General features: G+C 41.5%; 1 protein-coding gene and 1 non-coding gene across 2 annotated transcripts; both read right to left on the bottom strand.

Annotated features, from left to right (window-relative positions):
• Positions 1-515: 515 nt before the first annotated feature.
• Positions 516-18,551, bottom strand: smc5 (structural maintenance of chromosomes 5). The gene is made up of 24 exons (XM_011477036.4): positions 18,338-18,551; positions 17,249-17,390; positions 16,168-16,220; positions 15,850-16,012; positions 15,636-15,770; positions 15,383-15,523; positions 15,128-15,289; positions 11,949-12,020; positions 10,967-11,222; positions 10,690-10,844; positions 10,411-10,524; positions 10,166-10,260; positions 5,014-5,146; positions 4,530-4,703; positions 4,214-4,383; positions 4,004-4,127; positions 3,778-3,900; positions 3,546-3,671; positions 3,324-3,419; positions 3,141-3,245; positions 2,937-3,056; positions 2,611-2,790; positions 1,001-1,096; positions 516-886 (listed from the first exon to the last, which is right to left on the bottom strand). The coding sequence occupies exons 1-24, from the start codon at positions 18,484-18,486 to the stop codon at positions 752-754; spliced, it is 3,219 nt and encodes a 1,072-aa protein (XP_011475338.2). The 5' UTR covers positions 18,487-18,551; the 3' UTR covers positions 516-751.
• A 2,832-nt stretch (positions 18,552-21,383) lies between these two features.
• LOC111947703 (small Cajal body-specific RNA 2) lies at positions 21,384-21,702 on the bottom strand. Its single transcript, XR_002873595.1, has one exon.
• Positions 21,703-22,838: the final 1,136 nt, after the last annotated feature.

Below are 22,838 nucleotides of genomic sequence, written 5' to 3'. Positions count from 1 at the left end.
ACAAGTCTGGCCAATAGATCTGACACTCCAAAAACAAACTCTTAAGAAAGTATAACACCCTTGTTTAAAAATATGTCTTACTTCTGTCTTGCAAGAAAAATTTTTATCTCAAGTTTTTTGATTGCAAAATAATCTTAGTTTGAGGAAACCTGTAATTTTTTTCTAAAATAGTAATTTGTCAATTTTTCTTACTATTACATTTTTTATTTGCTATTTAAGGAAAATCTAGCAATGGGGTTAGGATGTTTACCCGTTTCTTAAGGGCTTGTTTTTGCAGTGCAGTACCTAACTGATAGTATGGAGTTGGTCATGCTTCCCTAAAATGACTCATGGAAGTACTTACCGGAAAATCGATAGATTCTGTTCATCTGAACAGGATTAGTTCAGCTCGACATCTCCAGCAAGTTTTACTGCAGCAAGAAGAAAGCTTTGAAGACCTGCAGCTTCAGAACTTGGAAATTAATTATTTTCTTGTTTTCACCACTTTTGTTTTTTTCTTTAGTAAAAATCTTTGATAGGAAACAATAAACAGCAGCTTTTATTGAAAGGAGAAAAAAAAAAATCTCTGGGGTTTTATCAAAACATTTTTTCAGTGTTGAACAAAAACCAAAAGGTGCAAAAGGAAGAACACATACGAAAATACAGTTCTTTTAAACAATACAGTTTTAAAAATGACAAGACTGTTTATCCAAATAGATTTTAGATGCATGTAATGAATGTCAAAGTCTGTTCTGTTTTTGGCCAGAAGTATTTAGGCCTGAGCTTTCCTCTGAAGACGTCGTCTAATGAAAGCGTTTTTGTTCCATTCAGTGGGAGGAAGCATCTCAGGGCCGTTATGGACACAAAGAACAGTCATCTCCTCTGCATACTGAAGATTTTGGAGCAGCTGTTAAAAAAAAAAAGGAACATTGAGTTCAGAATAAATCAAGAGTAAGATTTCCCTTTTTTCCCCACAAACAAAAAAGTAGATGTGTGTCTGTGAAAAAAAAACAAAACATACTTTTGGTGTGATGAAGAAGTACTGAGAAGTTGTTTCTTTGCAAGCAGTGCGAACGACAATGTCAAACACCCTCCTCTCATTTATGGGATCCATTCCCTACACACAAAAAAGGACCCAACACACATTTATGAGTTAACCAGTGTGATCCAACTGAAAAGCAAAACACATTCTTTAAGATGTCTAGAGAGGAAAAATGTCAACAGACAGAGTCACAAGCAAGACAAGTATGGAGTTTGTTTATAAGCTGTGAGAATCGAGAGACAAAAAAACTATACTTGTAGAAAACCATGACATACACTCGCTGGTCACTTTTTTAGGCACACCTGTCCAACTGCTCGATAACGCAAATTTCATATCAGCCAATCACATATCAGCAACTTAGTGCATTTAGGCATGCAGATGTGGTCAAGATGATCTGCTGCAGTTCAAACAGAGTATCAGAATGGGGAAAAAAGGGGATTTAAGTCACTTTGAACGTGGCGTGGCTGTTGGTGACAGACGGGCTGGTCTGAGGATTTCAGATACTGCTAAACTTTCACCAATAACCATCTCTAGGATTTACAGAGAATGGTCTGAAAAAGAGAAAATAACCAGTGAGTGTCAGTTCTGTGGATGGAAATGCCTTGTTGATGACAGAGGTCAGAGGAGAATACCCAGACTGGTACCAGCTGATGAAAAGGCAACAGTAGCTCAAATAACCACTGGTTACAACTGAGGTCTGAACACACAACACGTCCAACCTTGAGGCAGATGGACTACAGCAACAAAAGACGACACCGAGTGCCACTCCTGTCAGCTAAGAGCAGGAAACTGAGGCAACAGTTCACACAGGCTCACCAAAAATGGACGATAGATTAGAAAAACATTGCCTGGTCTGATGAGTCTCCATTTTTGCTGCAACATTCGGATGGTAGGGTCAGAATTTGGATTCCCCCCCCCCCGCCCGCCTTGTATCAACAGTTCAGGCTGGTGGTGTAATGGTGTAGGGGACATTTTCGTGGCACACTTTGGGCCCCTTAGTACCAATTGAGCATTGTTACAACTCCATGAAAACTGAGTATTGTTGCTGACCGTGTCCATCCCTTTATGACCACAGTGTACCATCTTCTGATGGCTACTTCCAATAGGATAAGGCGCTGTGTCATAAAGCTGGTATCAGCTCAGATTGGTTTATTGAACATGACAATAAACTCAATAAACTCACTGGACTCAAATGACCTCCACAGTCACCAGATCTCAACCCAATTGATCACTTTTGGGATGTGGATGAACAGGAGATTGGCATCATGGATGTTCAGCCAACAAATCTGCAGCTACTGTCTGATGCTATCGTGTCAATATGGACCAAACTCTCTGAGGAATGTTTCCAGTACTTTGTTGAATCGATGCCACCAAGGATTAAAGCAGTTCTGAAGGCAAAAGGGGGTCAAACCCGGTACTAGCAAGGTGCCTAAGAAAGTGGCCAGTAAGTGTAGTTCAAGACAGGCATTTTGAAACCCCATTGAAACTCATTCAATTTGAAGTAAAACATCCGTGTTTCATCATGAACTCTTTCTCTTAAAGAGGGGGTTGGCCGGATTGGTGTCAACAGCGTTGCTCTTGAAGTATACCTGGTTGATTTCATCCACCACTCTGAACGGACAGCGGTTGAGCTCCTGCAAAGCCATGAGGTAAAGCATAGTGGAGACGCTGCGCTCTCCTCCGCTCTGGTGGTGAGCCGTCAGCTCGTGCAGCTGCGTGCTGCTGTGGAACTTGACCCGAATGCGAATCCCGTATTTGTCATACTCTTCCTATGTAAAGACAGTGGAGCAATCATTTTTTCATTTTGAAATAAAACAAAAATTAATTCTGTGAAAAATAGTCACACTTAAATTCAGGGAACTGTAGCATGCTGGGTTACTAATCTTTTTTTTTAAAGTAGTGCATCGTGGTTTACCTCATTCTCTGAGTGCAGATCAACCTCTCCTGCACATTGCATGGAGCGGAAAAATTCGCTGAACTTGTTGTTTATCTGTTCAACAAGATTCTTTAAAGGGTTCAGCCAGCGCTCCTTAGCCTGTCGCACACAGACATGCATTTTAACAGAAAATAAACAGAATCATATCACTACAATTACTAGGGGAATGTGAGATCTCTGCACCTCTGATATATTCTGTTTGTAGGCATTGAGGGCAGCAGTCTTCTCTTCAAATTCCTTCTCCAGATTCTTGATCTCCAGCTCCCTCCTGTTATACTCGTCAACAACCTTCAGAAATGGGGGAAAAAAAATCATACATGTTCAGCACTACTTTACAGTCTGTGCAAGCGAGTGTCATGCACTCACATTTTCACTGAGGCCAGTGAAGCACTCGGCTCTGGACCGCTCCTCATTTAGCATGGCATCAACCTCGTCCAGTGTGTTGGGCAGCTTGCTAAAAGCCTGCAATGACAACAAAGAAATTCACCTGAAACTTTTGGACACACCTTCTGCAGAATGTCTTGATAGAAGCAATGGAAGCTGAACAAGCTTCACTGTAAAGGACAGGACAGCAGAATGGGCACTAACATTGCGCAGGTCTTCAGGTAACGAGGAATCATTTTGCATCTTGCAGATGGCCTTTGCCTTCTTCAACATGCCTTTGCACTGTTCCGTCAGCTGGATCTTCCTCTGCTCCAGGCGGCTGCACTTTTGCTGCAACAAAACATGTGAAGGGGGGGGGGGTTCTGTGAAATGTTGTGAGAGCAGAACCAGCTTACAATTTAAAAGTGTGTCAGTGGTGTGCGAGAAAAACATTTACATCGATGGCCTTCAGCTCGGTCGCACTTCCTCTGCAATCATTCTCCAGTTTGGACTTTTCTGCCATCAGTCCCAGCGTCTCAAAAGCCAGATGCACTTTCTCCATGGAGAGCTTGGCTCTCAGCTGCAGAAAAAAACAACATTAAGTTATTGAGCTTCAGGATCAATGAGGATCTTTTTTTTTTTTAAATTGCAGTTTGGTTCCAATAAAGTTTAATTGTCCGTACCTTCATTTGGGCCATAAATGCAGAGACAATGGTCACCTTCTGATGATTGACAGCTGCAATTTTCTTTTTAGTTTCTTCTTCAACTTTGTTTAGATCAATAACACTGTTCTCCATCTGCTTCAGACTAAATGCAAAAATTAAAAAATACAAACAAACTTAAAATATTTTCAAAGTCCATGCCAGACTTTTGTACCTGTAAGACAGGCTTACCTGTCCTGTTTGGTACTGATTTTCTGCTCCAGCTGCCTCTTCTTCCCCTTAAGTTCAGACAGACGCTTCTTTTCTGCCAACAGTTCATTGTCGCGACGGTCTCGCATGGCAGCTTCTTTCTGCAGGGCTTTCAGCCTATCATCAGTTTCTTTAAGCATCACACCACAGCGCTGGTTGGAGCAAAGACAAACAACTGCAATGTGACTTACTTACTCCAGAACAGCCAAACGCATCATCTGTCTTTCAAGTTCCAAAACACTAAAAAGAGGGAGGCAATACTTCTTAAAACACCGGTAAAGAACACAATTTATCCAACCTTTAAATTCTGTTCCAGCATCCGCTTTTCTTCAGCATCCACAGTGAAAGAGAGGTACTGGGAGGGGTGCACTGCAGAATTACTAGTGCTGATCTTGTTGGAATATATGGACCTTCTAACTGTGTACCTCTCCTCTGTTGTGTATAACACCTTCAGGTACGGCTCCTCGATCACCTGGGAAATTCAAGGCAGTGCAAGGTTAAGGGTAAAAAACTGTAAATTATCAGAAACCGTTAGATGATCTTTCAAAGCTAATTTTTAATTCGAGTTTATAAAACTCTAAAAAATGAAAGAAATATGAATATAATCATTCAAAAAAAGTATTCTTTAAAAAAAATGCAATTTACTGCCATGAAAGTGTATAATGTCATGTGGGATTTAAAGCTTTAAAAAAAGGCGAAATTCTTTAGACTAAATCTCTAAAAAAGTCTTCATTTCAAGTTAAAATGATCCGTTTCCTGCTCCAAGGATGGCAGAAACTTACCGTTTTGATCATAGCTTTGGTTGTTTCGTTGCCCACTGGCACATCGTGCACCTTGTATTGGTGACACAGGTAACTCATCACGTCATCAGGGGCGTCAAACATCTCCCGAAGGTAAGAGAAAAAGCCGAAACGCCTGCAAATGTCAAATAATAACATCAATGTGTATTTACGAGTGAAATGAAGGTGCTGCAGTTTTTACAAACAAAAGAAAGGTCCTATGATACAGCTAGAGGCTGTTGTTGTCAAGTGAGGAAGTTACTATTGCTAACATGCCAACCTAAAGTTACATTTTAGGGCATTAGAATCTAAGACCATTTAGAAAATTGGTTTTTATCATGTTTTTAATTTTATATAAAACTGTTTAATCTCTGAAGAATACCTTGTATTCTAAATCTAAACTCAGCTTTGACTAAATAAGTATTTCAAGCTAATTTTTGGCCAGTTGATTTTTGTTCAACTAACTAAATTATCACACGGATCAATTTGTAAATTAAACACTAAGGTTTGTGTGATGTACTGAGCCTGTAAAAGATGAAGCAATTGAGCTCCAGCTGCAAATGTATGGTTTGACTGCTTTCTAAGATTTCGTGTGATCACCATGGAGGCACATACACTGATTCAAAAGACCCAAAATTGTGTTTTTAACATGTTCTTGTACGGCTGGATAGCTCCAATATTGCCAAAAGCGGCACAATCATGAAAATAGATCAACATTTCACAACAACTTTAAAATCTGCAAAAAGCTGTGGAGGATTAGAATTACCTAACTTCCACAATTACTTTCTTGCAAATAGATTACAATACATCTTAAAATGGTTAAAAATAATCCAGAAACCAACTCATGGTTAGACTTGGAACAGGCGTTATGTGGGAAGATCAACCTGTCAGATCTTCCATATATCAGCCAAATAGTTAAAAAACAGGATTGTTTATTTAGTATTAATATAAATGCCACTTTAACAGCCTGGTGGGAATTTCTCAAAATATCAAAATCATCAATTCAACCGTGCAAAATGACACCCATCTGGAACAACCCAGACATCCTCATAAACAAAAAAATTATCCATTTCCCAGCTTGGGAAGCAGGGGGCATAAAACAACTAGAGCATATAATTATTGATAGAAGATTCATAACTCCCCAGGAACTTCAAGACAAACATGGAATATATAACTTCTTGGAATATCAGCAACTTAAATCAATTATTACTAAAAAGTTTAAATACAGAGACAACGATTTAAAGCTACCAGATGTAGTTACCACTCTGATCAATTTCTCAATGAATAAAACTCTCTCCAAAATATACAAACTTTTATGTAATTTAGATAACAATATTTCACTTCCGACAACAAAATGGGATGCGGATTTGAGCATCAGCACAGATGAAAGCTTTTGGTCAGAACTTTGTCTAAACACCTTTAAAATGACAAAAAGTCCAAATCTGCAGCTAATCCATTTCAAAACTCTACACAGAATTTACTACACTGGACAGAGGATGTTCAAGATGGGTCTCAGCAACTCAGACATTTGTCAGCACTGTGAAAGTAATCTACCCGATAATTACATGCATGCACTGTGGTTCTGCACGCCTGTCCAGGCTCTCTGGCAGCAGGTATGTGCCGATTTATCAGTCTGGCTTAAGGTTTCAATCACAGCTTCACCGTCACTTTGTGTGCTTGGTGACATGAGTGCCATCGATGTTGAAGGAGGATTAGGCTCTATCATTTTCATAACTCTTTGCATTGCTAAAAAAACTATTTTAATAAATTGAAAAAGCAAGAAAAATATAAATATAAGTCAACACAGAAATCTGCTGCTTGATCATATCAGCTTGGAAAAAATGTCAGCCCAAAGTTCAAGTAACTTTGAAAGAATTCAGTCTCTCTGGTCTCCCATGGCTAACTCCATGACTTAGGGGGTGGGGGGGGCCTGGTCGTCGCTGCTCCTTGCCCTTCTGCCGTAGGCCGGGGTGGGGGTCGGGGCCTCCGGGGCCTGGCGGGGGGTGGTGGGGGCTCCGTTGGTCGGGGGGTCGGGTCCGGCGCCTGGGTGGGGCAGGCTGGGGCGCTGCGTGGTCCTCTGGGCTTGGGTGTGGGGGTGCGTGGTGGGGGGGTGGGGTGGTGGTCTGGCTTGGCTTGGGGGGTGGTCCGTTTGCCTGTGCTGGGGGGGGTTGGCGGGGGGCGCTGCTCGGGGGGGGGGCCCAGCGGCGCTGGATGGGCTTCCCATCTACACCTGGGGCTGGGATCGGCCCTTCCCTGGCTCTGGGGCGGGACGGGACAACCCTCTTGGGGCCCCCGGTCGCTCTGGGTGTCATCCGCTTCGGCTGCGGGGTCTGGGGGGGGGTGGGGTGGGGGGTCTTGTCGGCCCTGTCCTGTGGGGGGGCATTCTGGGGGAGGGATGGGGGCCACTATTGGTACGGGGCAGGGGGGGTTGACGGGTCGGGGTCTCCGCTGAGGCCATCGGCGGTTTCCCCGGCCGGTTGGCTGCCTCGGTCCCGTCGAGGCCTGACCAGAGCTCTTCTAGGGCCGGCGTTTGGGGGTGGGGGCCTGGGCTTGCTCCGGGGGGGGGGCCAACGCTTTCTGGCTCCTCTCTCTCTGTGTGGGGGGGGTGGGGCCCCTGGGCTGGGTGGGCCTGGCCCCCTTGTTGGGGGCGGGGGGGGGGGGGGGGGGGGGCGGGGGACAGCTGTTTGACCACCGGGGGACAGTCTATCAGCTGTCCCCAACTTGCCCCCTTCCTCATATAACCTCATAATAGGGTGAGGGGGTGGGGGGCTTAGCCTGCGATGAGCCTTGGGGGGGGTTTACTAGGCAGTGGCCCCCCTCCTATGGTTGCCGTATGGAGTGGGCCCCCCCTCTTTCGGTTTTATTTGCACCTTAAACATGTAGGGCCCTTGGTAGGGGGGGTGCTTGGACATCACTGCCAGCAAGCAGCAGATGTCCTCCTAGCACCCTACCCGCCAATTTTAACCGCACCTTAGACGTTTAGGGCCCCTTGGTGGGGAGGGTGAGGGGACGTCACTGTGAGTAATCAGGAGATGTGCCCTTAGTGCCCTACCCGCCAATTTTAACTGCACCCCCCTTAGTACATACACCCCTCCCCCCCTCAATATATACATCCCAACATAAACACACACACATGCACACACACACTCTCTCAAACACACATACACGCACACACATTTTGCAAGGAAGGTGGGACCTAGGACCATCTGTCCCCTGCCTCTTCCCTGGTGGGGGGTACGGGCCCCTTTGCAACGGCGGCCGTGTCCCCGGGGTGCCGGCTTCCTGGGCCCGGCGGTGCTCTCTCCGCACGGTGGGGGGGTTCACATTATATCTGAGCCGGGGGTGTTTGTGTCCCTGGGGGGTGGGTTCTGGTCCTTGCTCCTGAGTGCTGGGCCCTGCCAAATTTCCAACTGTGGCCGAGCCTGGTCGGGCCATATTTACAACACCCCTTGTGGGCCCTCTTTTTTCCCCGGGGTTCCCCCCTCCTGGGCGGGGGCGGCGGGCCCCTGCCTCGCTCCTCCCTGGACCAACCGTGGGCCGGGCGGATGGCTGCCTGGAGTGCGGAGCGGGTCTCCCTTGGGGGGGTCCTGGCTCGTACCTGGGGTTGGGGCGGGGAGATGCCCGGAACTCCTGGGTGGTGGTGGGGTGCTCGTCTGGGGCTGTGGGCGTCCTTCTCCGGTGGGGCCCTGCGTTGGGTTCTCCCGGCGCGGCGGGGGGGCTGCTCTCCTGGTTGGGCTGGGGCGGCGCTCTCTTTCCCTCCGTGCCTCCCTGCTCTCTGGCTCTGGGGGCCTTGCGGCGGCCCTGCTGGCCCTGGCCTGGGTGGCGGGCTTGGTCGCCCGGGCGGCGGTTGTTCCCTGCCGGTTCCCGTGTGGCGTTGGGGGGATTCCGGCTGCCGCTGCTGGTGCGGTGGGGGTCTTGGGGTGGGGATGGCTGGGCACTCTCCCTCCTTCTTTTCACGTTCCACCCTCCATTTTAGAAGAACATAAACACTCACCTGACCACAGGTGTTAGCTCAACAGACTGAATGACTGAAATATTTCACACTAGTTGGTTTTAAGGCATAAGTATGCGTGTGAACACTATCTGTTTTGTGTACATGTCGACAGGTGGACATTTTTGCAACTAACAGGTGTGTTTATAACATTTGAGTGTGTGTGTGGACAGGCTCCGCCCTTTTTTTTTTTTTTACATTTAAACCTTACCATAATGATTAACAACCAGTAAACTTGTTGCTTTATGCTGCTTCATGGTCTTATCCCCCTTCCCCTTCTATTATCACCCCCTACCCCCCCCTCTCTCTAACGTCCCTCTCTCTTCTTCCCCTCTTTCCTTTTCCGTCCGGTCCAACACCAAAGATTTTCAGACATGTTTGAAATTAATAAAGTTTGGCCTCAATTACAAAAGGGGTTTATTCAGACATACCTTTGGTTTGTCTGAAGATTAATAACCCCTCTTGTTAAAGTAAAATATGTCCAACCCAAGAGGCCCTCAGCTCTCATCTGACTGCCCAGCTGTTGGACAGGACAAGTTAAAAAAAAAAAAAAAAAAAAAAAAAAAAAAAAAAAGAAAATAGATCAACAGATTATTGGAGTGGGACTTGAAACATGATCATTCCAGATTGTGCAGAAACATTACTTTACATTTAAAGAAAACCTTTTGAATCACTTGTGATCACAATATTCCATATAAATCTAGAAGGACAAACCAACACCTACTGTACTTAGATTGGATGTCCTTAAAATGTACTAAAGTATCTGGTCTAAAGGAATACTCAGAAAAATGAGTCTGAAATGTGAGCCATCATTTGCATCACTGCAGCCAAATAAGCCGCCACTTGATATGGAAACATACGGTCCTAACATTTGAATATAGTGAAACAACTCAAGGCCAGAAGACACACAAGTACCCATGTCATGTTTAATTTGCCGTGTGACTAAATAAACTAACCTGTGGCATTGCAAATGCAGAAAGTTTACCCAAATAGATATTAACAAACACAAAGATCATTTTTTCCTGTCCTAGTTGATCTCTTTATGTGATTTTAAAATAAAATGTGGAATATTCGATAACTGTTATTCACCACAACAGTAAAACAGAGATCACTTTTTTTTTTTTTTTTATAGTCATTTCAGTGATCAAAGACATCTTCACTTACCTCAGAGACTCAATATTCCTTGAAGGCGGGCGCTTAGAACAAGACTCCTCTGGAGCAGAAATAGAGTTCACTTTTAAGTTCATCTTGTCGCGGACCTGATGAGCAAACGGGAAAAAGTAATAAACTGAACAACTGCAGGAGGTCAACAGGCTTACAAAGACCAGTTTATGGAGGTTTTCCTTTCACCGTTTGCTACCAACTGTTGTCAAACTGCATTTCTATATGACATCAAGGACCCCCCTGACCTCAGTCATGAACTTTTCCATGTCATCTTTCCTCTGGAAGACAAACGCACGCAGGTCCTGGAATGCGATGTGGTTCTCCACATATTTAGCGAAGCGATTATCCTTCACGTTGATCTGAAGGTAAAAGCAGGACATTCGTCAAAAATGGTACAAGACAATCCTGACATCATCACTGCCAGAAACAAAAAGGACAGTTGTGTCACATTTACTCTTTATTCTGTGTTCACATGTTTGGAGTCTTAACAAATCAAAAAAGTCATCCTTTTCTGTGGAACTCACCACCAGCATAATGGGTTCATGGACCTCCCCCTGGAAGAGGCTTTTGTTCTGCCGCAGCCACTGAAGGGCAGTGTATGTGTCCCTGTGACGTCCTCGCAGCTTCTCCTCCTTCACATTCATCATATTGTTCATGTCGTTCAGTTTCTTTTCCAATGCTACAGAACAAAAACGTTTTTATCCAACATTCTGCTAAACTTGTTTATGATGGTTCAACATGGAAAACACGGCGCAAACGGGCTGGGACATCGCATTTGTTTGACGTTTCCTGCAGACTTACTTCTGGACTCAGCTATGAGGTTGTCCTTCTCCCTACGCAAATCCGCCTTCTCTCCTTCGATCTTGGCTTTCTCCTCTTGGATCTGCCTCAGCTCCAGGTTGACGGCATTAATCTGTGGCGCTACGTCTGGTTGGTCAGCCACTTTGGCCAACTCTGCTTTTAGGTCATCAATGGCCCGCCTCGTATTACTGATTCGTTTCTGGTGGTCCTCTTCTTCCATCTGCTTCAGTCTCAACGCTTGTTTGATGTCATCTACCTGCACAGAAGGGAGTAAGCTAAGTTCTTCTGGGAGTTTTTTGTTTTTTTATTACGCTTGTTCTGCCAAAAAATATGCATCGTTTTTTGTTTTGTTTTTTACAGATGAGAGCTGAAAGCCTCTTGTGTTGGACATATTTTACTGCTACAATGGGGTTTATGAAACAGTTGACACACTAAGTGTACCTTTATATAAACCTCTTTTGTTATTTAGGCTAAACTTTATTCATCTTACTCATATCTGTTGGACCAGACGGAAAAGAAAAGAAGGGATGAAGAGAGAGGCATGGGGGGGCGTTAAATAGGAGGGGAATAGAACCGCGAAGCAGCATAAGGCAACAAATCCAAGGGGGGGGGGGGCTGTCCACACACACACCCAAATGCCTCCAAAAATGCCCACATACAAGATATGTCAACATGTACACAATACAACTGACGGTCACACACTTATGCATTCGGACCAACCCATGTGAAATGTTTCATTTAATCACTCAAACTATCTGTGCAAAGGTGAGACAGCACCTGTGCTCGAGTGGATCTTTATGTTCTTCTAAAGTGGATGATGAAATCTAAAAAGAAGGAGGGAGAGTACCAAGCCATTCCCACACTAAGACGTCCGCCGCTGCAGCAGATAGAGAACAACTTCCCGCCGGGCAATCACATCCGCCTCCCAGACCAGGGCCTGGCATAGGGGGGCCCAGAACAGAACAGAACAAAAACCTCTCACCTCTTTGTGTTTTCGGTCCAGCTGATCCTGTTTCTGTTTGCACTTTAAAGAGGCTTCTTTGATAGCTGCAGTCTGAAAAACATCAAAAACATCTCATGAATCTTGAGAAAATTATATTTCTCAAGCATTTATGAAAAATAAACTTATAAGAAAACCGGTAGGATTTAATTAAAAGATAAAATATTTTAGACTTTGACTGCAGGTGGGTGTTTTTTTAAAGAGACAGTTGCAGTGGGGCAAAAGCCAGTCATTGATTCATTCATTCTTTTTCTTCCATTTATCCCTTTCGGGGTCACGGGGCTGCCGGACCCTTTCCCGGCCACTTATGGGCAAAGGCAGGGAACACTCTGGACATGTCGACAGTCTGTCGCAGGGTCACACATATCACACACCCATGCACTCCTGTGCTCAGGTCTCTGCACTGGCTCCCTGTACCTCAAAGAATAGACTTCAAAGCAGCTCTGCTTGTGTACAAGTCTCTCCAAGGCCGAGCACCAAAGTACATCTCTGACATGTTAGTGCCATATGAACCATCTCGTACTCTGAGGACCTCAGGGGCCGGCCACCTGTTGATTCCCAGAGTCAGAACTAAACAAGGGGAATCAGCTGTCAATATTCTGCTGCTAAAATCTGGAACAGCGTCCCTGAAGTCGTAAGACAGGCCTCTTCTGTGTTCATGTTCAAATCTAGACTTAAAATTTAGCCGTGTATATGACTGAAAGGTCCTATCTGCACTTTTCTTTCCTTTCCTTCCTTTATTTTTAAATCAATTTTCAATTTTTTTTCCTTTTCTTTTAAAGTAAATTTTACGTTGATTATTTCTATGATGTATTGTGATTTTAATGCATTTTTCTGTTTTGTGAAGCACCTTGAATTACTTTGTGTACGAATTGTCCTATACAAATAAACTTGCCTTGCCTTGCCTTGCCACTCTCACATTCACACCTATGGACAATTTGGAGTGACCAATTAACCTACGAAGCATGTTTTTGGACAGTGGGAGGAAGTGCAAACTCCACACAGAAAGGTCCCCCATTGATGTTCTGGTTAGGGTCCCCCCAGCCGGGACTTGAACCAGGGGCCTTCTTGCTGTGAGGCAAGACTGCTGACCACTGCACCACCATGCAGCCCTGATTCATTGATGCTCCTCTTTTTTTTTTTTTTTTTAAAAAGTGATTCATTGATGCTCCACTTAAAAAGATGAGTTTGGTCTGTAATGTTCATCATTGGTACAATTCAACTTTGAAGAAAGAATGTGAAAACAAAAAAGTGCATCTGATGCTGAACAGACTCGAGTTTCTGAGCTTTGTCATTTTATGACCCATTTACACCACCAGACACCAGAACCTGCAGGAAGCTGGCGACACTGTTCAATGTTTAGCTGCCATTTGTTTTGTAACTCACGTATCATGTGTCAGTCGTATCAGCACAAGATAGAGAGGATGTTAACCCTTTAACACCAAAGCTTTAGCTCCAGTGTTGATGTTCTTCCATTTACCATTATTCTTCACTTAAATGACATAATTTCAACGGATTCTGAAGCTGAGCAAGGCAGCTTTGTGCTGATACACAGCACTTTACCTTAGTGAAGTGTTTACGTTAACCTGCTGGTTCTGATATGGAGAAAAACAGCTTTTCCCTGCGTGAGAATCCGTTGGAATTACGGTAAGAGTTACAGCGTGTATCATTTTGGAGCGATCACTTAGAGCTCCGGAGCCCCATGCAGCTCTTTCATCCCGGCTCTCTGTGAGTTTGTAAAATAACTATCACGGTTCTAAGATTGACGTGGTGCCTTTAACACCGTTGGGATGTGCGAGCGGGCAGGAGGAAGAGAGCAGCGTGAACGCGCGGAGGGGGCGTGTCTGCAGCTGTGAACGTGGACTACAGTCAGTTATGGGATGGGAATCTCTTCTAAAAAAAGACAGAACATGTTGAATGAGGTTAAATGAGAAGTGAATAAAAGCCTGATCATGCACAACCTCTCCAGGTCGTATGTTGACCAGCTGTTGTATTTTTCGTGAGCAGGTCTGAACCAGAAGCGGATCGGAACCAGGGGAGCTGCTCGTCCCTGGAGCGGCTCCCCTGTGCCGACGACTACGATTGGCAAGCAGAAAACAGAAAAGGTTCATAAAAAACTAACGGGCTGAGTATTAGGTTAAAAAAAATCTAAATGTAGACATTTTCTGAGTAAAGTTCTATGAGACTATCGTCCTGCGTCACCGCAACCACTCCCGTCGCGTGTAATCCCAACAATGTTTCGACCCAGGTAGGACAACGATAGATAATTTAGAAAAAATTGTAGTTCCTGAAGAAACAGTTCTTTTAATGGCACCTGGACAGATTTGTTTGCTTTCAAAGACTTTACCACTATGAATAATATGTAATGAGTAATTGGCAAACAAAAATGTCTCAAATGTGCCAAAATAAACATGCAGCTTTAGCCCAAAGACATGCTGATCGAGATGAGAAGAAAAGTTGTTTGCTGACAAAAATCTATTGGACAAGTGGATTAACTGCTGGTTATTTACAACATATTTGCTCGTTTTGTGGCCCCTCGTGAAATAGATCTCATTGGAACGCATTAAATGACAGAGGTTACAATAAAAGGAACATCTCTTCACAAACTTTAACAATGAGTGAAATGATGCCATTCACTGGAAACACTGGGATTTCTAAAAACAAATGCTGCAGCTCCCTGTGTTTTACTTTCTGTGGGAAACGGATCCATTATAACAGTTGACCAATCGAATTGGTCAACTGTTATAATGTGAGATGCCTGGTTCTTATGTAGACGAGGGTCATTTGGAGTAAAATTTTAGTTATATTGACTTTTATTTCAATAAAACTGATGAAATGAAATGGAAATGACGTTGCAGGATTTGTTCTGTATCGCAAGTCATTCGTCATTGGAATATTGATCACTAATAACGTACATCACAGATTTTCTCATACCCTGCAGCCCTATTTGGTGCAATCACAGCATGGTGAGATCCCAGAGAGACTGACTGTGGTAAACATTACAGACCTCTCTCACCTTTTTAAATGGGACACTTTGCAGAATCGCTGACTTTCAAATACTTTCCCTGACCTGCTGTGTGTTAGGACAACAGTTGACAACATCTCATAAATACATGTCAGCTTCTGTATGTCTTGAGCAGAATGCAGCACCGTCTCTCTACCTTGGTCTTCATCTGTGCCTCAGTGGGCTTCAGCTGGTCATCAATGTCCTGAATTTTTCTTAGCATGGGAGTTTGGGCCTGTCGTAGGGCAGAAAGCTGTCTTTTGGTCTCCTCTCGCTCCCTTCTGACACCCTCAAGTTCCTTACGGGTAGTCTCGTACTCCTGTTGCCAGGAGGAAACAGAAACAGGAAAGATGCCCCGTTTGTTTGTTTGTTTGTTTGTCTCCTTCTTGTTAAACCAAAGTGACACACTTACAACCCATGGTTTCTTCTTCTCCAGAAGCTCAATGACATCCAGATGTCTCTTCTTTTCATAATAACGGTTGACATCATGCTTGTACCTCTCATTTCGTTGTTTGGCCTTCTCCAAGAAGTTTGCCTTCTCCTTTACAACATTCTACAATGAAATATTAGAATCTCAAAAACCGACGAAACCCTCAGAAAACAGTTTTGCTCAAAACCCAGAAAACAAAAGTACAAAAAATAAACCATAAAGCTTTAACTATTACCTCCAATTCTCTTTCCTTGTTGCGGAAGTTTTTGAGCTCACAGTGGTACTCGTACATCTCTGGGGGTCCCACAGACTTCTCAGTTGCCTCCAACAACTCGATCTTAGACATTTTGGCAAACTCACCAACTTTTTCCTGTTGGGAAAAACACAACATGAAGGAACTTGAGCAGTTTTCTGTCTATTAAACCCTTGGCACTTTCACAAACACATACCTGAGGAAGAAACTGGCAGAGGTTGCCGACTTGAATTTGCAGAGCCTTGACCTCCTCTTCTACCGTTTTCTGGTTGCAGTGTTTCCCATTCAGCATCCAAAGGGACTGATTATTTTCCACATGGATCTCCCTGTTAATGACTATGTTACCTCCTGTTTTGTACCTTCAACAACAGAACAGAGACAGTTACAAAAAATAAGTATGTTTAAGGGCACCAATGTTAAGGAGCTGTAAGCTTTTTCTATAAAACAACTGTGGCTGAAATGTCTGTTTTTAAAAGAATGAGTGACTTTGTGGAAATTATTTCACATAACTTACAATTCAATCTCAATGGACCCTTTATGGCAGCCACGCTTCACATAAAGCCCAACCTGAAAAAAAGGTAAAGGAAGTCAAACCTGTTTAAAGTCCTTGCAGCAATTCTAACTTTTTTCCAAAAATGTATACATTTCTGTGCTTTTTTCTCTCCTTTTTTCCCTTTTTGTCCTTTTCTGTGTATTGAACATTGCAACACCCCCTTGTTTGTTAAGTGATTTATAGGTTTAGGTTTGTCCTACCGGTACATGTTTTTGCTTTGTTTGTATCATTGAACTCAAAATAAGGGGTAAAAAACGTCTATGTGCCATTTCGTTTTATTTCTGTAATGTCCCTGTTGTATTTGAGTGAACTTAAAATCTATAACAAACATAAGTTGGAAGCATATTTAATTGATAAGGACAAGTGTGAAGAATAGTTAGAAACTGCCTTTAACTTTTATTACACTAATGGTTTAAACTTAAGTCACTAAGCATGTATTATCATCTCAAAATTATATTACATTTGAAGAAAGCACAACCAAGACTGTTTTCTCATAGCATTCCTCATCCTCCCTTTTTCCTTTTTGTGTGTGCTGGTGTTTGTGCTGTTTGTGACACTTGAAGCTTCTTGACCTTCGAGCATCTCGCCTGCAACAACCTGTGGCCGTGATTTTCACACCACTGTCCAGTGTATGATCTTCTGAATATGCAAATGCAGGGTTCTTATACCAAGACCATCTCTCTGAGCTTCGGTGTTCAGACTTTGAATGCACTATATTCATCTGTCTGTCCCCTTCGTGTTTGTACGAAGTAAAACTTCCACAAAAGATAAGTTTTGTCTCTGAGTCATTATTCATTCGTTTCTGTGTGCAGCAAACTGAAGGGTACGACCTTAACCTTATTTTTATCTACAGTCCTGTTTAGAATGATCAGTTTCCTCACAACAAGTAAATATTTGGCCAAAGTTTAAGTGAGTCATGGGATGCAACATTGCTGAACTGTTCAAGGTTAAGGCTTCTGTCAAAATCTACCAGTTACTCTGATCTTTTATAGAGAATCTCATCAACACACTTCAACTAAATAAATCCCAACAGTACATTTACCTTATCTCCTCTCCCCAGAACAGCGGTCTTTCCAGCCAGGCCCAGACAGATGGCACAAACAATGCTGGACTTGCCAGTTCCATTTGCACCAACAATCATGTTCAGATTTGGTCCAGGACACACCACAGAGTAGTCATAGGTCCTGCCAAAGTACAGCGAAGACACCGGTCATTTTCCAGCCACATGCAGGAAAGTCACACTTTAATTCTTCAAACAAAAAACATCAACATTACGGGTTTTATCTGTTTTTCAACAATTCAATTAAATTAATGATACGAGAAGAAGATTAAAGCACAGTGACACACAACGCGATTTTAACACAATAAACATACATAAAGGTACTCGTAGAAACCTGTTTATGTGGTTTGTGGAACTGTAAAACTCATGCTTGACACTAGTACACTGAATGTTACTGAAGACTGAATCTCACATTTTCTAATACTGTTCAAAGATGATGCAGAAATGCAATGAAGTGTAGAGAACTGTGTTTTACACTATATTAATGCACTTTTCATCTATTCTGTAGATTCTGTCATTCTTGTTGCAAATCATGTGATGTTTTTTTCCCTTTATTGAATATTATGACAATTTAAGGATGTTGGAAGATTTCAGTTAACATCACTGAAAATAATTCAGATGACATTAAATTGGCACTTTCAGTTTTGGGTTGTCAAACTCTCAGACACAAATGTGACATTGGCTCTTTGCTTTTAATATTTTCCAAATTTTGTAAATTAAAAAAAGACGAAAAAATACATTTGAGTTTAAAGACGTAAGAATAACAATTACTGGTAGACTACATCATATCCGAACCTGACAAAAGAGTTTTCATTTTTCTAAAGTTGAAGTCGTTTAGAATTAAAATACATAACATACACAACTGATGAGTTCTACGTTAACGGAGCAAAAACAGCCCAGCTTACTGACTTTATTCCTCTTCTACAACATCGGTAAACCAAAACACGCTTCAGTAAAACATATCATATGTCAGCTTGTCAGAGCAAATGTAGAGGCTAAGCTTTTACGGTAGTTTGGCGTTAGCATAGCTAGCTTAACTAGTGTGACTAGTGAAAAGGAGGTGGAACTTACAGGAAGTTTTTCATGGTGATGCGCAGAATGGAGCCCTCCACAAACGGATGAGCTTCATCGACATCCCTGGTCTTATAGAAGGCCTTGGAAGGAGTCTGTGAACTGTTGTTATGGTGGCTGAGCCGCTGCTTCTTACTAGGCTCAGCCATGTCAACAGACACTGATATACTAGTGATGGGAAGAACAGTTTGCCCTGCCGCGCTTTCCCGAGGCAAAGCTGAAAGATGATTGGTGAAGATAGGTCACGTGTGTCCACATTTGATGACGTAAGATTCTAAACAGTGCCCCACCCCCCCCCAAAAAAATGTTTTACTCTTTTATACTGAGAAATAAAGTAACCAGTATTTGAAACATTCTGTACTAAATAGAAACACCTGTACATATTTAAACTGTTTACATTAAACAAACTCTCTCACAGTTATTAATTTTATACTAGTGCAACCTCCTCCAAGCCCCAAAAAAGGGCACTGTTTTTTTATTTTTTATTTAACCCTGTTAAATTAATAAATAAACACAATTTTAAAAAGATATTTGTAAAAGACAACTATTTTTGTTGTTGCAATGGGATCAGATTATGTCTTGAAGTGTGTGTGGTGCAGGATCTGGAGCAGCCCACCAGCAACTAATTGTTGTTGTTTTTAAGTTTAATTCAAACATGTTAATAATAAGATAAATATTCTCTATTACTTGCCTGGAAATAAAGAGGAATGTTTTAAGCCTAACTTGGAATGTAGAAACTGTGTTGGCCTCTCTTACATGAACTGGGAGCTTATCCCATAGAACAGGGGCTTGATGGCTAAAGGCTCTACCTCCAAATAAATACAACTGTGTATGATCCGCATAACAGTGACAATCAATAGTGGGCAGCGTATAAAGCATAAAGGGGAAGGGTCCTAGAACTGAGCCCTGTGGGACTCCGTAGCTAACTCGAGTTCCATGAGAGGACTGTCCATTTACATTAACAAACTGGTCCCTATCGAATAAATAGGATTCAAACCACTGGAGGGCAAATCCTCTGATCTCTATGTCATACTCTAATCTTTGGAGTAAAATACTGTGGTTGATAGTGTCAAAGCCTGCACTGAGGTCTAACAGGACCAGAATAGACAGTAGTTCCTTTTCTGAGGCCAATAATAAGTCATTAGAGACTCTATATAGTGCAATTTCAGTGTTGTGGTGTAGTTTGAACCCTGACTGAAAATCTTCAAATTGACTATTGTCCTGTAGGTGGCGGTAAAGCTGCTTAACTACCACTCATTCTATGATTTTTGAAACAAAGGGGAGATTTTTTTTCTTCTTTACTTTATTATAAAGGGGAGATTTGATATTGGACTATTGCAGGCCAGATTGCCGGGATCTAAATTGAGCTTTTTTAGAATAGGTTTCACAACTACATATTTAAAAGACTGTGGCACATAACTTGTTTCTAGAGAGGTATTTATTATACTTAATAAATACTATAATAAATAATAGTTGCATTTGATCAGGTGACTTTCCAAATAAATCTCCATTTCATCACTTCTCCACCATTCGCAGCAGTTTTGAATTCAGAGCAGCCTATGAACATGCCCGTTCTTAAAGAGAGACATAACTCATTCTGTGTTTGTGGCTTTGCCGTTGAGAGAGTAGTAATGAGTCTGACAACAGGAAAGCAAGCAAAACATGGAGAATCAAGAGCAAGAAAAGAATTCCATCTATAACCGGCTCTAAATGCAACCCGCACCTGAGAACTGAGAGAATCTTAAAACCAGAGCACATCATCACTGACTGAAACTGAGACACTTAGGCATTTTAAATGCCAACTTTCACTATGAATGATTAAAATCTTGTTTTTCTTGTTTTGCACATTTAAATTTATATTTTGTGTTGTGGCTGTTATGTTTTCTGTTTTTTCACTTTAAATTTGTTTAAAATGAAAAAGTCCAAACATTAGATAGTTTTGAGTAGGAGTGTAGTTTTTTCTATTTTATAATTTATTTCTTACATCAGCAGTTAACAAACAAAAGCATGTTCATATAAAGCACATTTTAATAAAAACACTTTTTTAGCAAGAACAATTCATTTTGTGTATAATTTTATATTATTGTTCATATTAAATTAATTAAAGCAACAAAACAATCTGAAGAGCTGATTGGGAGCTGAAAAGGTCTGCTGTTTCAGGTGAGCCAAGCCAGACGGAACCATTCTCTGTAAGAGGAAGCAGAATTCCCATCACTATACAAATGGAGGAGTCTTTGCTAGCATTGTTTCTGTGGTCACATTCCTTTACAAACAAAGGGAAAATACAGAAGAAATTTTAGTTTACTGACATTTGCAATCAGAAATTGATTGAAAAACCTGACATTTTTTCATATAAATTCTTTTATCCACACATTTAGCACAGACAGACTGAATGTGTGGATATATTAGCAGTAGCACAAGCATTTTACTGTTCTATTTCTTTTATGAAAGTTGTTATTTATTGAACTAATCTTGCAATCAAACAGTATTTGCTTTACAATATTGTATGCATGAAATATCACCATGTGGCAACTGAATTATGATTATGTATGAAAGACACAGATTTTGTAAATCATAAAAGTTTCATTCCTGCACATAACTAAACACATGACTCTTTCATGACTTGCTTGGTCAATAGATGTCACTATTTTTGTGTCAAATAAACCATTTGAATTTAATTTGATTCTTATCGGTTCAGAACGCTTTGGTTTTTCAATCACTAGGTTATAGATCATTATAGGATAAACCAAATCTTCAGTAGTCAAGACTTTTTCGCATTCGGTAGTTTATACAGTTCCATTTCCTGATTTCTAGTACATTATTAACCTCTAGTGGGATTTTTTTTTTTTAGTTGTGTTCCAATACTTCTTGGACCGTACCCTTGCCAGTACATACAGAACTTTTTTTTAACTTAGATTACTAGAATTTTTGAAAAATACAAGTAGAGAACGTGGGTACGGTGGCCGAAAGGGTACGGTGCCCGATGGCGAGAACCGGTTTCAACAATCCAACACGATTGCAGTTCCACGTTGCTCCCGGGCTGTGGTTAGATCAGAATCGCCTCTATACTCATTGTCCTGCGTGAAACCTGAGGCGAACCGCAAGCTCACAAAGAACTAGTATATCTGATCAATTCATCATCTCTGACCACAGCACGAAGCGTGGCGGCCCTTTCGATTTTGGTCGCCGGCGTCTCATGGCCGCGGGGGCTCGCCAGCGCGTTTCCTATCATTTCCGGTCGGAGCAGAGCCAAACTCTGACCAGATCAAATAAGATCAGTGTGTAGGTTTTTACATTAAAATAAATAAATAAAACACACATGCTTTCACACATTCACTCAGACAATCGCTCTCGCTCACACACGCAGACAGACTATGAAGTTGTTTTTCCGGATCCGGTTTAAAAACTACTGCCGCTAGGAATCATGGGATACTGACAGGCACCATGTCGCCCTCATGCGGCCATCAGGGACAGTCAATGAGAATGTTATTGTTTTATTGAATAAATACTATTATACGGTCTGGGGGTTATTGTCAAAAAACAGTTTTTCTGGACAAAAAGATGAAAACACTCGCGTAAAAAACGCTTTGTGGTAACAGTCAAGATTCAAGTTTAAACATTTGTTATACTTAAAATAAAATAAAATAAATACATTTAAGTTAATTTAAATTAAATTAAATTGCTGACGACATACAAACAGGAAATGTACACTGTGTTAGTTATAAAAAAACACTTTACTCATACTTGATGTTTTTTGCCCCATTTTTTTTAAATCAATAAATAGTTTGTCATATTGCATACAATGATTCAAAATGCTTTTATTTTAATTAGGTAAAGTATGAAATAGTTGTCTTAACCTGAGTGATTCCATTTTGAATTCATTATGTTTTAAAACCTTTTAAAAACTTGGTCATTCGACAGAATATGGACCTTTTTTATTTTACTTCACAGCATTACCTTATTATAAGAAATAAAATATATAAATAAAAATGCTTAATCAATTATTGAAATGATTAAATTGATTGATTTCTAATGATATAACTGCACTTGCTCCAAAAATTGAAAATGGATTGTTGATATTTCCTAATGTAACATAATTATGCACATATTTAAATTTTTGATACTTGATCCAAATTTGCTATGAAGGTTTTGAAACAGTTTTATGTCTATTTTACTGATATAGTATTTTGCATATATTTTGGATAAATGAACTGCATTTGCCATGTTGATTTCTAAAAGTTATTTTTTACATAATAATTTAAGTATTTCATCTTTGTCATGTGCTTTATTGATGCTTCAGGATTCTTACATTTGTGTGATAAAAGCCAAGAACCGGATAATGAAAAATCATGTAATAAAATGGTTACGTTAGAACAGGGGTGGGATTGTGTAAGTTCGCTTCCTTCCACTCTCTTTCAAGCAATATTTTTTAACAAGTCTAATTATCCTAAGTTTGGTTCGTCATTGTATGAATGTATAACTGATGATCGTATTGTTTTTG

This window comes from Oryzias latipes, chromosome 7 (assembly GCF_053564925.1).
Source record: "Oryzias latipes strain Hd-rR chromosome 7, Olatipes_Hd-rR_3.1".
NCBI lineage: Eukaryota > Metazoa > Chordata > Actinopteri > Beloniformes > Adrianichthyidae > Oryzias > Oryzias latipes.
This window is presented reverse-complemented; position numbering and strand designations above follow the sequence as displayed.